At 35.6% G+C, this 15,408-nt stretch overlaps 1 protein-coding gene across 4 annotated transcripts in view; it reads right to left on the bottom strand.

Moving 5' to 3' along the window:
• The window catches only part of LOC127854414 (uncharacterized), a 42,595-nt gene that overhangs the window by 25,525 nt on the left and 1,662 nt on the right, over positions 1 to 15,408 (bottom strand). For 3 of the 4 annotated variants that reach the window (XM_052389435.1, XM_052389437.1, XM_052389436.1), the window contains exons 2-9: positions 13,316 to 13,422; positions 11,260 to 11,338; positions 10,630 to 10,932; positions 9,620 to 9,799; positions 6,741 to 6,860; positions 4,384 to 4,492; positions 3,647 to 3,829; positions 108 to 221 (exon numbers count right to left, since the gene is read on the bottom strand). In XM_052389435.1, coding sequence (XP_052245395.1) covers positions 108 to 221; positions 3,647 to 3,829; positions 4,384 to 4,492; positions 6,741 to 6,860; positions 9,620 to 9,799; positions 10,630 to 10,932; positions 11,260 to 11,338; positions 13,316 to 13,422 — 1,195 coding nt within the window. The remainder of the gene's footprint in view (positions 1 to 107; positions 222 to 3,646; positions 3,830 to 4,383; positions 4,493 to 6,740; positions 6,861 to 9,619; positions 9,800 to 10,629; positions 10,933 to 11,259; positions 11,339 to 13,315; positions 13,423 to 15,408) is intronic. The other variant, XM_052389438.1, reaches the window with a different exon arrangement.

Raw genomic sequence — 15,408 nt, 5'->3', positions numbered from 1 at the left:
ATCCAACACCTACCCACAATCCAACACCTACCCACAATCCAACACCTACCCACAATCCAACACCTACCCACAATCCAACATCTACCCACAATCCAACACCCACATACCCATGACATCCGGTGGAGGCTGAGGGAAGTGATGGCCCCCTAGTCCAAGTGCTGGGTCAGGAATTGGAGGTCCCTCTTCCTCCTCCATTGGTTCATCTTCATCGAGATCATTGACTGAAATATACAATGCAAGCCTTGTTCTGGGAAAACTGGGCTTAATGCATGTGCGTTAAGTGTCATCACAGATTAGCCTGTGCAGTCAGCACAGGCTTATAAGGTACGACAATTCCTGCTTGTATGGGGTTTTCAGTTTAAAGTAGTCTCTTCTAAACAATAATCAAGTCTAGTAAGAAAGTGTAGTCCTTTATTAGCCTGTGCAGACTGCACAGGTTAATCTTGGACGAAACTATATGCACAGGCATTTAGCCCAGTTTCCCCAGATCGAGGCTAAATACACCAACTAAATTAGCAAAAAGATTTGTGTGAGTTTAGCAATTCAGAAATCTATGCTGATAGCATTAAAAATGTCATATAAACACAGATATTCACCTGACATGACTAATAAATAATCAAACAGTTCCATTCTAAAACAAGAGGGCCTGAAAGGCCCAAAGTCGCTCACCTGAGATAACAAGATATTATCAGGACAAATCTTCTGACCAAGCTTCATTAAGATCGGAAAATAAATGAGGCCTCTAGAGTGTTAACAAGGTTTTACTATAGCCATATAAGGAAAAATGCCCCGCCCCCTGGCAGCCATGTTTTTCAACCAACCGGCATCATTTTTGAACTCGTCTAAGATATTATTGGGATGAATCTTCTGACCAAGTTTCATGAAGATCGGACAGTAAATGTGGCCTCTAAAGTGTTTACAAGATTTTACTATAGCCATATAAGGACAATTGCCCCGCCCCTTGGAAGCCATGTTTTTCAAGCAAACATAATTATTTTCAAAATAATCCAAGACCATTCCATTCTAAAACAAGAGGGCCTGAAAGGCCCAAAGTCGCTCACCTGAGATAACAAGATATTATCGGGACAAATCTTCTGACCAAGCTTCATTAAGATCGGAAAATAAATGAGGCCTCTAGAGTGTTAACAAGGTTTTACTATAGCCATATAAGGAAAAATGCCCCGCCCCCTGGCAGCCATGTTTTTCAACCAACCGGCATCATTTTTGAACTCGTCTAAGATATTATTGGGATGAATCTTCTGACCAAGTTTCATGAAGACTGGACAATAAATGGGGCCTCTAGAGTGTTAACAAGGTTTTACTATAGCCATATAAGGAAAAAAGCCCCGCCCCCTGGTGGCCATGTTTTTAAAGCAACAAAAACCATTTTCGAACTCATCCAAGATATCATTGGGACAAATCTTCTGACCAAGTTTCATGATGATCAGAAAATAAATGTGACCTCTAGAGTGTTAACAAGGTTTTACTATAGCCATATAAGGAAAAATGCCCCGCCCCGTGGTGGCCATGTTTTTCAACCAACCGGCATCATTTTTTAAACTCGTTCAAGATAATATTGGGATGAATCTTCTGACTAAGTTTCATGAAGATCGGACTATAAATGTGGCCTATAGAGTGTTAACAAGATTTTACTATAGCCATATATAGCCATATAAGGAAAATGCCCCGCCCCTTGGCCGCCATGTTTTTCAATCAAACCTAACCATTTTTTAACTCATCCAAAATATCAATAAGACAATCTCCTGATCAAATTTCATGAAGATTGGACAATAAATGTGGCCTCTAGAGTGATAGCAAGGTTTTACTATAGCCATATAAAGAAAAATGCCCCGCCCCATGGTGGCCATGTTTTTCAACCAACTGGCATCATTTTCGAACTCGTCCAAGATATTATTGGGATGAATTTTCTGACCAAGTTTCATGAAGATTGGAAATAAATGTGGCCTCTAGAGTGTTAACAAGATTTTACTATAGTCATATATAGCCAGGCATATAAGGAAAATTGCTCCGCCCCTTGGCAGCCAAGCAAACGTAACCTTTTCAAACTCATCCAAGATATCATTGAGACCAATCTTCTGACTAAATGTCATGAAGATTGGACAATAAATGTGCCCTCAAGAGAGTTAACAAGGCAAATGTTGATGCCGCACAAATCACAACGCACAACGCACGACGGACAAAAGGCGATCACAAAAGCCCACCATGAGCACGTGCTCAGGTGAGCTAAAAACTGTATAAACCTGAAGGTTCTTGATTCGCTGCAAATCCATGGCCCTGATAAATTTAGCAATTCAGAATTCAATGACATTATTATTTAACATGTCATATAAACATGTTATTGCACCCGACAAAAATAAACAAACAGTTCCATTCTAAAACAAGAGATTGCCAAGCAATATGGTCCCCTACCGGTGAAACTCAACCATTGTCATTTTTTATTTTTTTTTTATATACAGGGGTGCCAATTGTCCCAAATTTGAAATCCGGAAAATTAAATTAAGCCGTAGGATAAAGGGAAGAGAGGGCCCGAACCCCCAAGCCCTAGCTTATTGTTCTTTTTTTATAGTCTTTCTAGGTGCAATTTCTGGTAAGTACAATGCAACATATTATAAACCAAACCATCTGTAACACCGCAGGTGTATTTGTCATTCTAAACAAATGATATTAAGAACTTCGAAATTAAATTAAATTTGACAAACCAGCGTATCCGAAAACGACTGTCCGAAAACATGTCGCGATACATCATTTGCAAATGAAATAAAATATGCATATCGTTTGACTGCAGAAAATGAAAACCAGTAACCAGTAACCCCACAAATACGCAGTCAATTTATAATTTGAATAACATATTGTTTTAAAATATGATATTGCAGTGCTTTACTTAGCCAGTTACTGCTTATGTCAGTGCCAGCCGCTTACCAATCAGAAATCAATAAATAAAATCGGTACCAAGCACAAATGTCCGGAATGCCGACTATGCTATAACAATATTCGTTCTGAAATGATCCCGCACTTAAAGAATTTTGTCCCTACCCCCACCCGCCTTAAACAAACTCATCGGATTAACATTCACCTCAAAATCAACCTAGGACGGATCAAATCCAGGATTTCCGGAATAATCCGGAAAATTGACACCCCTGTATATATTTGTTGCCATAACAACCAGATTTTTGACGTAGGAAGAAAATGAAAAGACGTGCATAATGTCCATATTGCCATCTATCCATGTTTCAAGTTTTATGAAAAATATTAAGAACTTTAAAAGTTATCGCAGGATCCACCATTTTCAGCAATATTTCTATTTTCAGCAATATTTATAGTCTATTTGTTGCCATAGCAACCAAAATTCTTGACGTAAGAACAAAATGAAATGACTTGCATAATCTCCATATTGTCATCTATCCATGCTTCAAGTTTCATGAAAAAATATGAAGAACTTTTAACGTTATCGCAGAATCCAGAAAAGTTTAACAGACAGACTGACTGACTGATAGACAGAGCGCAAACCATAAGTCTCCTCCGGTTTCAACGGTAGGGGACAAAAATAAATATACAAACCTGTGGGTTCACTGCGAATCAGTAAACAAATAAACAAACATTTCCATTCTAAGAACACTTTATTAACCTGTGGGTTCTTGATTCACTGCAAATCCTTGGCCCCAGTTATGACCTCTAGGGGCTGGGGAGACGTGGGTGGGAGGCTGGAGCACATCAAACATGGGAGGAACCCTATGAGGGGATATGGCAGGGTTTTGGGGGCTGCTCGTGCTCTCCATGGGCTCTGTGAGACCCGAATTGGCAGTGGATTCTAGAAATAAAACTTTGAAAGAATGTATGAAGAATGTTATGTACATGTTTAAATGGTGCATGAATTACAGTGCACTGAGACAATTACATTTGACAGACAGACAGAAAGCGGACATACAGACAGAAAGACGTGATTCTGGTATATCTGCCTTTACTTCATAACTGGGGTATAAGAAAGAATGTTTAATGTGCATGCATAACACTGAAAACATGACAGTGCAGTTCCTTTCTAGAATTGACTCTATTGGGTTGGTCAATACAGAAATATATAATCACTTCTGATTATAAATGTTACAAAGTGTTGAGCAAAAATCATATTGATTATTAATAAATAATAATATATCTTCATTTAAAAAGATGAGAAAGTGAGCAAATGATGTATTCATAAAAAAGTTTGTTCATGATTTTTTTCATTATCTTAGAAATTATGCTACAAGCATTAAAAGAACAAGAACAATACAAACAAAATCTTGCCTAAAAGAAGAAGACCTAGTGCATTTGTTTCCTTGTACTTTTCCAACTCAAGGAATGTATTCAATGGTAACTTGAGACTACCTGTATGTGCTTGTGTTTTCTGTATGACCAGTGAGCCAGTCGGAGTCAGCCCCAGTTCTGCTAGCGACTTAGTCATCTCTTCCCTGCTAAACTCATGACGAGGGAATGGCTGTCCAAAAACATACCAAAGATTGGATTTAACCCTAAAAGCGCTGGAGCTGAATTTTAAAGGCCTTTGCAAACAGTTTGGATCCAGATGAGACGCCACAGAACGTGGCGTCTCATCAGGATCCAAACTGTTTGCTATTCTGATAGTATTCTTTGAAAAAAATCGAAGAAAATGCTAATTTTAGAAATTCAGCAGAAGACATTTTAGCAGACGACAAATTTCCCAGCATGCAAAGGGTTAATGGTGCTTTATTTGACATCAAAATCTGGCAGAAATATCAATATCAAGATTCATCCTCGATTGCTACATGTACCTGATATCTTGCATTCAATAATAGAATATACAGTTACAACATGGATTTCAATCACTCAACTACTTCTGATTATAATGTAAGAAAGGAATGAGGTAATATCATAATGATTATTAGTTCATAATAATATACATGTACCTACATTTAAAACGACAAGAACTTGAGAAAATGATGTTTACATGAAAAAGTGTTTTTGATCATCTTAGAAATTCTACTGAAAGAACAATTTACCAGTAAACAAACTCTTTGCAAGAAAACTGATTTACCTGAAAACTAAAACATTATTTACTTTGACTTTTCCCCATATTATTTTGAAAAAAAATTCTTTCTTCTGGGGGCCGCCATTTTTGTCAGGAGTAGAACACGATTCATACTCTTTACCTAAAATGTTGAATTCTCACCCGAGGAATGTTCATTCAAAACTTGGATCGCCCTTGTCAAAAATACTATAATAGATTACTGAACACCATGTTTTCTTAAATAATTAAACGATAAGAATGCGAATATATATATTTTTCAAGACAACAGCTGAAAATTTAAGGATTCAATGATTTTACAAGGCAGAACCAATTCTTAAGGACTTTTCAAGGTCTGAATGAAAACCGCAATTAGTCCTGTCACGTGAAACAGGCAGGCAACTAAAAAGTTGATCACATTTGGATTGGACCCTCTGGCTTAAAGGCCTTATCATCTAACAATAGCAATTTCATTGTATATATTTTAAAGCTACATTTTTTATTTTATTTTTCATCTTTAAATCATTACCCACTCCCATATGTACCGTTATTAGTTTTTTCGGACACTCTAAATTTTCAGACACCCTCTTTTCTTGCCAAAATAATTATTTTTCATTACTCTTAATTTTCTGACATGCCAGATTTTGTCTATCATCAATGCCTCTAAATTTTCTGAAAGTATATTTTACAGTGCTATTCTACCAGATTTCTGCCCTGCATTCGCTTATCTAGTGACACTTCGATCATGGATTTTTACAACCGGATTAAGGTCATAAAACCTGGAAGATGCATGCCTGAGTGCAATGGATCATAACGTTTGTGTAATTGGGTAAATAACCATTTATACTCATAGAAAACAATTGATTCACCCAACAGCAATAGACTGATCTCAGAATTTGCTCGAGTTTAGAAAAACCCACTAATCCCTCGGTACAAACAATTCTGGTTCATTATATCAACCAATGATACTTTGATTTAAATAATAATGGTTGATACAGTGATTTTGAAAGGATTATAAATTGGTCAGCTTTATTTGTACCACCAGATTAGGGTTTTTTTCCTAAAGGTTGCTTTTCTGGGATACATATATTGAATGATATCGTCCTATTGAGGAAGCAGTATGTTAAATGTTGTTTTGTCCTGTATCATTTCAGGAAAGAGTGAGCAAAGCTGTGAAGTTGTATTTATTTCAAAGTAGAAAAAGAAGAGAATATAACAATAAAACTATTGTTCATTGATTTATTGCTTTTATTTCAATATAATTATAATTTTCTGAAACAATATGTTTGTCTGTAAATTTTCAGACACCTGAAATTTTGTAATATTTTTCCCAACTAAATTTTTGGACACAAAGTGTCCGAAAAAAAGAGGAGAAATTAGGGTTCACTTTGTAAACACACTATTCTTTTCATTTTGGAATCTATGACAAAATTTATTGTCATTATTGTTCATTCATTTATTGCTTTTATTTCAACATCATTATAATTTTCTGAAACAAAATTTTTGTCTGTAAATTTTCAGATACCTGAAATTTTTTAATATTTTCCCTAAGTTAATTTTTTGACTAAAATTCTTACTATTATTTTTTATGTGCAAAAAATATATACATAAGAGTAATTAGGGTACACTTTGTAAACTCACTTTTCTTTTCATGTTGGAATTTATGACAAATTGCTGCTAGCAAAGGCAATAAAATGGTTACTTGTATGAATGAAAATGTACTCCTTGGGTATTTGTCAACAGCGGCAAACGTCCAAGCATCCTGTAGTGTTGCGTCTGGGTTGAATGATGTTCGTAGCGAGCGACCATCTGGAAGACGTATCTACAAACATTGAAACAAACTGAGCAATCAATGAAGGTGATTAATGCCCTTACATACTGCATTGACACAGATATGTGTGTGTAAGTCAGAGTTTAGTGACAGGTTCCCCTCTCAGCATCTTCGTGACTGCCCAATGTGCGGGCCCAGCACATCGTTTTGACACAGATACATACAAACTTTGACAATCTATGAAGGGTTTTGGGCCATTGATAAGAATGTAAGACACTTATCTTAAATGTTAAGCATGAGGTTCCTGCAGGAGTATCTTTGATTACAGATATGTACTGTATTAGTATTTTGGCTGAGTTCAACAGTGACGGAAAAAGTAAGTGAAAAAAAACAAGAGATGTGTTTGTCAGAAACACAATGCCCCTTATTGCGCCGCTTTAAAATAAAATTTCAATATATCATTTGGCAGGTTTAGAAATTATCTCCCTTTTAAAGCTTATTACTTCCCTTGGATTTTATTTTTTGACTTTTGACCGTGAAGGGATGACCTTGACCTTTCACCACTCAAAATGTGAAGCTCCATGAGATACACATGCATGCCAAATATTAAGTGTCTATCTTCAATATTGCAAAAGTTATGACCAAGCTTAAAGTTTTGGGACTGACACACACATACAATGACAGACAGGCCCAAAACAATATACCCTCGCTCATTTAATCCGGGGGCATAAAAAGAAAAAACTTCTTTTTTCATGCTAACAAGATTTGATGTACACAGTCCTTCCCAAAATTATAATTTATTGCCAGCCATCCAATAATCATGCAGTCATTTCCGGCCCAGACTGATTATTTCAGGCCCAAAAAGTAAACAAGGGACAAAATTGTCACAAAACCAGGTTTTCATTGTGAAAAAAAAATCTGATAAAGGGAGAAAACTCAAACTGAACTTTTGAAATGACCAAAAAAAATTAACCCCCTTTGTAAGTTTTTTGTTTTTTTTAAATCTATTTTTAGTCGTGGCGACCTTGACATTGGAGATATTGACGTGATTCTTTCGTGGGACACACCGTCCCATGATGGTGAACAAATGTGCCAAATGATTTTAAAATCTCACAATGAATGACATAGTTATGGCCAGGACAAGCTCATTTATGGCCATTTTTGACCTTTGAACTCAAAGTGTGACCTTGACCTTGGAGATATCGACGTAATTATTTCGCGCGACACACCGTCCAATGATGGTGAACAAATGTGCCAAATGATTTTAAAATCTGACGATGAACGACATAGTTATGGCTCGGACAAGCTCATTTATGGCCATTTTTGACCTTTGAACTCAAAGTGTGACCTTGACCTTGGAGATATCGACGTAATTATTTCGCGCGACACACCGTCCAATGATGGTGAACAAATGTGCCAAATGATTTTAAAATCTGACAATGAACGACATAGTTATGGCCCGGACAAGCTTATTCCGCCAGCCCGCCAGCCCGCCAGCCTGCCAGCCAGCCCGCCAGCCAGCCAGCCCGCCCGCATTCGCCAATCTAATAACCAGTTTTTTCCTTCGGAAAACCTGGTTAATAATGACGACGAAAGACAAAGATGACATTTTTAACAATATTTTAATATTATCAGATTAATATACAAATCATGCATTTAATCATTCAGAATTGCCAAGATTTCTTTAGCATTTGTCTCTTCATCCTGGATATCTGAATCCTCTACTGAAGACACATCCTCTGACTAATCTTCTTTCGTTGGGACCCATCAGTCATAGCCTTGGGTGGGCGCTAATAATTAAGTCGACAAAGACCATCTCCCTGTATCATGATCATACAATGCTTAATCTTTCTGCTAAGCTGTTGTAGGCTAGCATACCTTATTATACTATACTAGTCTTAAAGTCAATCCCAATGCTTTTGAGTGAATTATTTGGATGAATTTTTTTAAATTATGGTAGAAAACTTTGTTGGTCCTGTATGTAGGTGTGAGTTTGTTACGTAAAAACCTCATTAAATATTTAATTTTACATAAAACCATCGAATCTTAACAGCCATTTGTCTACAGCTGCTGAAGGGTCATAAGCTGTTACATCTGCAGTGCTGAGTTTGATCATCATGAGACTTTCGTTTGGCTCCTTCACCAAATTTTAATTAAAACGTTTTAAGATATTGAAAAATAAAATGAAAACAAAATCACCTGTTATATATCTGGATACTCTGTTTTCCTTCGAACTCCTGTGTAGATATTGTCAGACCGCGTCCAAACTCTGTGTAGGTGTTGACAGATCACAGGAAGATCACAATGACATGTGTTAATGCCCTGCTTGCTTACGAATTAATCGGATATAACGGGATCCAATAGAATATGGTATTGATTCTCACCCTTTGCGAATCTACTCATATAGTGATGACGTAGTGTGTAATTTGCATTGACGACGCAGCAAAAATCTTCGGATACCGTATATTCACGTACGTCATTCGAAAATGTAACCAATGAAAAAAAGTTTTACATGTTTGGAGTATTCATAAATAACTCGGTAAATTCCCACTTTTGCCTTGAAACTTTTCTGGAAATAGCTTATGGAATTCCCAATTTCGCCATAATTTTATTACCGGACACGAGGTCCGGCAATATTAGAATCATTTCCGGATTTTCCAAATTATTATCGGAAAAATCCGAGGACCGACGGTATTTCGGAAAGACTGTGTACACTTTTCCTTTGCACATGACAATTCATGTTTGAATTTCTAACGTCATTCCCAACTTACACAACTAAACCGAAATACACAGAACTCTTAAATGCATACCTGTAGCAGACATTCCCTGCTGGTGGCTGCCTGTGATGTTGATGTAACTAGGGTAACACTCCCCTTTCCCTGTTCAGACCTGTGGGAGGCTTGACTTTCATCTGAATGAGTAGGTGCATGCGTGATCAATTTCTTCTTTTCTCGGTCCTCTGCGATCTCCTTGAGAATTCGTGAATGCTCCTGAAAGTGACCAGTCAGTGCTCAGAATATGTGCTCTGCTTTGAGAATAAGGGATTTAATTGAGAATAAGGGGTTTAATGCATGTGCCTAAAGTTTTGTCCCTGATTAGGTTGTGCAATTTGCACAGGCTAATCAGAAATGACTCTTTCTGCTTAATTGAATTACCACTAAGAAGAAACTTCCTTTTAAAAAAAATACTATAAACACAGAAAGTGTAGACCCTGATAAGCCTGCATAGAATTCACAGGGTAATTGGGGTTGGCACTTTGCACATGCCTGATTAATTAACCCCTGTTTTTCCAGAGCAAGTCTCAAATTTATTGTGTACTTGAACACCTTGATTTAAACAATAATTGAGTTTTATACATAGAAAGGTTTAACTATGAATACCAATTTGTACAAATACTGAACCAGAAATCGATATTCTTTAATCTTTGCAACATTAAACTTAACAACCTCACCACCATTATGAAGTTAAATTAAATTGAAATTTTTCCTAATCAAGAACAAAAAGAGACACTGAAATATTGCACTGACTTTTAAAAACCTTTTGTGTATGAACTTACTCGCCAAATGATATGTATTGATTGATGGTGAAGTGAATACTTGTACGATAACATGCAACATTGATTTCATTTTCTTTTACCATTAATTGACATAAATTAAGAACCACCTCATGTGTTTGATTTTGTTTTTAATACAATTACATCAAAGATCTTCCTTTATGAATCAGTTTAAATATAGAAGCAAAGCAGTAAGAAGCTGTTATCAACAACTGTCCAATAAAATAACACCATTCACACACAAAATATCAGCAAATTCACTTTTACCTCTTTCTGTTTCCGTTTTTCTTGGACAACTTGCTTTTTTGCTTTATCCATTTTTTTCTGTTCAAATCTCTGTCTGTACTGTCTCTGAGTATCACTCATGTGCATTCTACTAATTATACCACTATCTTCTGATTGGTCAGTAGAGCTAGACGCTTCAGCTGATTGGCTGGTGACATCAGCTTCTTCTCGTTGGTTGGATTTGAAAGCATCTGATTGGTCACTTGTGGCAGCAGTGGATTCTGGGATAGGGTGAGGCTTATGAAAGGCAGCAAAAGAGCTGTCATTGATGAAGGCAGAATTTGTCTGCAAAAAACAACAACATTAAAATGAGCACAAACCAGTTGTACTGCACTGGTAAATTTTGAAATTTAAAAAGCAACATAATTCTGAAACACATACTATCATTAATTCATTCGATTTGGCGAAAGAGGTTACTCAGCACATGTATCATGTCTTAACATTTGTCATGGCGTCTTTCAATTTTTGGACTTAAATACTAATTTTGAACTTTTCGTTCATCTTAATTATCAGACTTGGATTTTTTTTAAATATTTTTTAAGTGGATAAAAACTGTGAGTATTTATGAAATGCAAATTCACTGCCTTAACATATATATGAACAGTTACAAACCTGTCTGAGTGTTAATCTAGGCTCAGATGCAACACTGCCACCAACATTTGCAACCAGTCCAGGCTTGCCAGCTACAATCCTGAGAAATACTAAGGGTATGCAAAACATGACATAAAAAAAAAAATATGAAATAAAGGGATTGTATATTGACAAACTCTACTTAACAGGTACATAGTTATCATTAAGCAATTACCCTGCAACAGCTTTTTTTCTTATACCTAACAGAGCTCCAGATAAGGTTTTGTGAAATTCTTAAATTACTACCAGTTTTTAAAAAAGAATTCTTAACTCTGAAATTTTATTCTTAACGTTACTACTAAGTTTTGGAAAATAATTCATATTTTTTCTTAATGACCTAAAAATAAATAATAATGGCTATTTTCATGCAAAAAAAAATTCAAAATAAACATACTAGCAACTTTATTAACACGAGTTCAACAGTGTCTTTTCAGTATTATACAATTGTATTTTTCTAATAACTTCATATTCCCAAACTGTGCTTAGATTGCATGCCTTAGATGAATTTTTACATATTTCACAATTAAAACAGGTCTCCCCTTCAATCTTTTCAACGATTAGCCACGGGACTTGTCCCTTCCACTCGTTCAATGTTTTTTGTGTTTAAGTTTGGACCCGTCGTGTCGCGTTTTTGTTTAGCTTTTTCGACTGTGTCGGCAACTGAACATACAACATCGTATAAGATCTTTTCTATAATGTCTTTCTAAACATTTAACTTCGGCTCACTTTGCGTACAATATGTTAAAAGCGTGTTTTTGGACGCTTTGCAGTTTTTTAAGGACGCTCTTTTGGCGCCGCCATTGTTTTTTGACAAATAGACTGTATACGCCCCCCTTATATTGGAAAAAATGCGCTTTGTTAAACAAACCCGATAACCATTCTTTATAAACACCGCAAAGATCTTTAATACGCAAAAAGAACTCAATAAAAATAGATACGAACCGATGTAAAAATAATATTCGTAACTTGATTTTGTAATTCTTAATGGTACGACAAGATTTTAAAATAAATACGTAACGGACTTAAAAATAATTCGTAATTACGAAAATACGACCCTTATCTGGACCTCTGCCTAATTAACTGTAACTGCATCGAAACACTGTTACAGTATTATATAGTTATATACACAAAAGTTGCAGCAAAAAAGATGCTTCTTAAAGAATCATAAACACTCTAAATCAAAGAATATTTCGCTTAAAAATCAATGTTCCTTATAGCAATAGCCAAAATTTCAACGCTAGATGTAGTATGGTAACATAGATTGAACGTGATACAAAATTCTCTTTTTATTTTTTGTGCTGTAATATATTCAATGTGAATTTCCTGGGACGATATCCAAACATTTATGAGCGCGAGATTGGCTTAAGGCAGCGTCAGAAGCACTACATAGTTTTCACGAGAATCTATGTTACCAGACAACATCTAGTCAAAATTCGGCTATTTCTATATGGAACACTGATTTTTTATGTGTTTAATTTATTTTTCGAAATATTTCACAATTTTTTTGTTGATTTCGTGTGTTTATGGGGCTTTAACTTAAGTATTTTTAGTCATATACCCTAATTTAGTATTTGTGGTCATTTACCCTAATAGCTCATGACAATGTGTGTGTATATATAACATTTTATAAGGTACTTCCTTGTCTGAAGCTGTACTATGTGGAAACCTCGTAGTGTGTGTCAGCACTGCTACCTGATTAGCTTACAAGCATCACCTAAGTGATGCATTTTTTAAACTACAATGTTCAGTTTCATTTGTTTACTGTCAGAAAGCTTTCAGTTTTGGTGCAATCTTGTGCTGTGTGTGGGGGGAGAGGAGTGGGGGGACAGGAAAGGGGAGCATAACAGGAGTACCCTGAGAAAGCAAGCCCAAATGGTCAGTATAGTGCCCAACATCTAATAATACTCACAAGTGCAAGGGTGAGTAGGATTTGAAACAGGTTGGCAAGGTGAGGAGAGCGTATATTAACTATATGTACTACCCTTACCAAACAGCCCTCAGAAAACAGTAAATGTTAGAGAAGACAAACATGCACTACCATTCCACTGCAGCCTCTACGCTCGTCTTCCCAAAGTTGATTGCATCCTGGCAGTCCTTGAGATCAAATCCCATGGCCATCATATGTACAATTGTCTCATCATGACCCTTTAATAGAAAATAATTAATTATAGTCGGAGCCACACAAAAAAGAAAAATAATATGAACAAATAATAAAGTACAGAAATTAATGCCCAAAACACCCCTGAATATTGCCAGCAAATTTCAGCAACGTCCATGACTCTTTTAACCAAAATAATGGTAGTGATTCTGGTAAGCAATAACTCTCAACACAAATATGCATTTTAGTTCAAGAACATAAATATCAGTTGCAAAGGCACACATCAAACTTAGTCTTTAGCATCATGGGTTCATCCCTTGTATTTAAACAGGGAAATACAGGGTGAAAATTAAAATAAAATTAACTGCGCTCATCAGCTTATTCATTGCCAGTGTCAAGATCAAATGATAATTAATCACTACTGCAAAGTGAAACTTAGTTTAATACTAAGCATGGGCAGTCCATATTTAGCATGCAAGAGTCTAGATTAGAAAACAGTGACCAATCCATATGACGCTTTGTAATTTTAATTTCATATAATTATTTAGGCCAAATTTACAAGACATAGAGGGCTTGATTTGACTTTTTATTAATTTAAATACAAACGTCCTGGTCTCTGATACAGGTTTGCCTATAATATTAGCAAGGTTTGATAGATTTGCAAGACATAATCATATTTCTATTCAGAACTGAAATAAAGTACAAAGTCGAGGTTTGCTTTTGGGTTCTGTTTTCGTTAGGTATTAATGTGCCTTGTAATTCTGTTATAAAGCCATCAAAGAGATATCTTTTATGACTTTATTGGAGAATCATTTCTTTATATCTTTTTAAATGTTAAAAATTCCATGGCTGCATATTTTGAAGTCCAGGGACAAAAACCTAAGTTTGAATTACTTTCTAACATCCATAAATGCATAGCACATTTAGTCTGAAGTCTATGATGGCTGATAATTATGGATTGCAATTATTTTTAGATCCAAAGTAAATGTGTAATATAAAAAAAACTTTCAATCATCAAATCTGCATACATGATTCAAATTCTTATGTCCATAAAGTCAAAGACCTATAGAATACACAGATTGGAAACTTCGCTCCTTATCGGGCTATCTCTCGGCGGGGTCACGTGGTCGAGAAACTGATAAGAACACTTATGATCAGCAGACGATTTATTCCATAAATCAATCAGAGGAGTCCGAAGATAGCCGATGTATCACGATTGCGATAAGATATTGACATGTCCAGTAGCAACGGCTACGATTATCGAGCAAAGTTATGCTAAAATGTTACGGCGCTATAGAAAGGCGGCTGTAACTTGGTCCGATTTTTATAAAATAAAGATTCATAGAAACATGAGTAATTATGCTTTTACAAAATCTCGATTTTATTAACCTAAAATAAGAATAATGCCGCGATCGTTGAAGTAATAGCGCTATAAGAATTTCCAAATCGCGGCGAGAATGCCGTTGAATAATTTATTTGAAAGGCATTTGCTGATAAAATTTTCTTGTATACATTTTTAATTCAAACATTTAAAACCTTATAAAATAATATTATTTCAAAACGGATAGATATATGTGGACACATAGATCTATGTCTCTGATAAAAACAACATTACAGTATAATAAATGCTATGATCGTTCGATCCAAAAACGGTTTCAGTTAGTCTTATTTCAATATTGATTCTGTGGATTTTTTCAATTTTTTAATTCCATATTTTTTATTTAGATCTTATTCATGAGTTATAGGTTATTAAAGTTGTGTTTGTAACCAAGTGTTTTTTTCTATTGGTAATTAATAAAAGCTCTAAGTGTCATCGACTAGGATTTCGCGAAAAGAAAAAAACAGACATTTCACGCGCGTGTTAATTGTCGGATCAATTAGCGAACTGAAGAAGATGTTATGTTTGTATGAAAAAATGACAAAGGTTTTCACAATGAACCAAAGCACCTTTGACGACAGGTGTGTACAATAGGGTATAAGAGCTAAAATAGTACCAACTTTGTACAAGGCCAAAATTCTTTAAAATGAACATT

This window comes from Dreissena polymorpha, chromosome 13, assembly GCF_020536995.1.
Source record: "Dreissena polymorpha isolate Duluth1 chromosome 13, UMN_Dpol_1.0, whole genome shotgun sequence".
Lineage (NCBI taxonomy): Eukaryota > Metazoa > Mollusca > Bivalvia > Myida > Dreissenidae > Dreissena > Dreissena polymorpha.
Note: the sequence above shows the minus strand (reverse complement) of the source record. Positions and strands in the feature narration are given on the sequence as shown.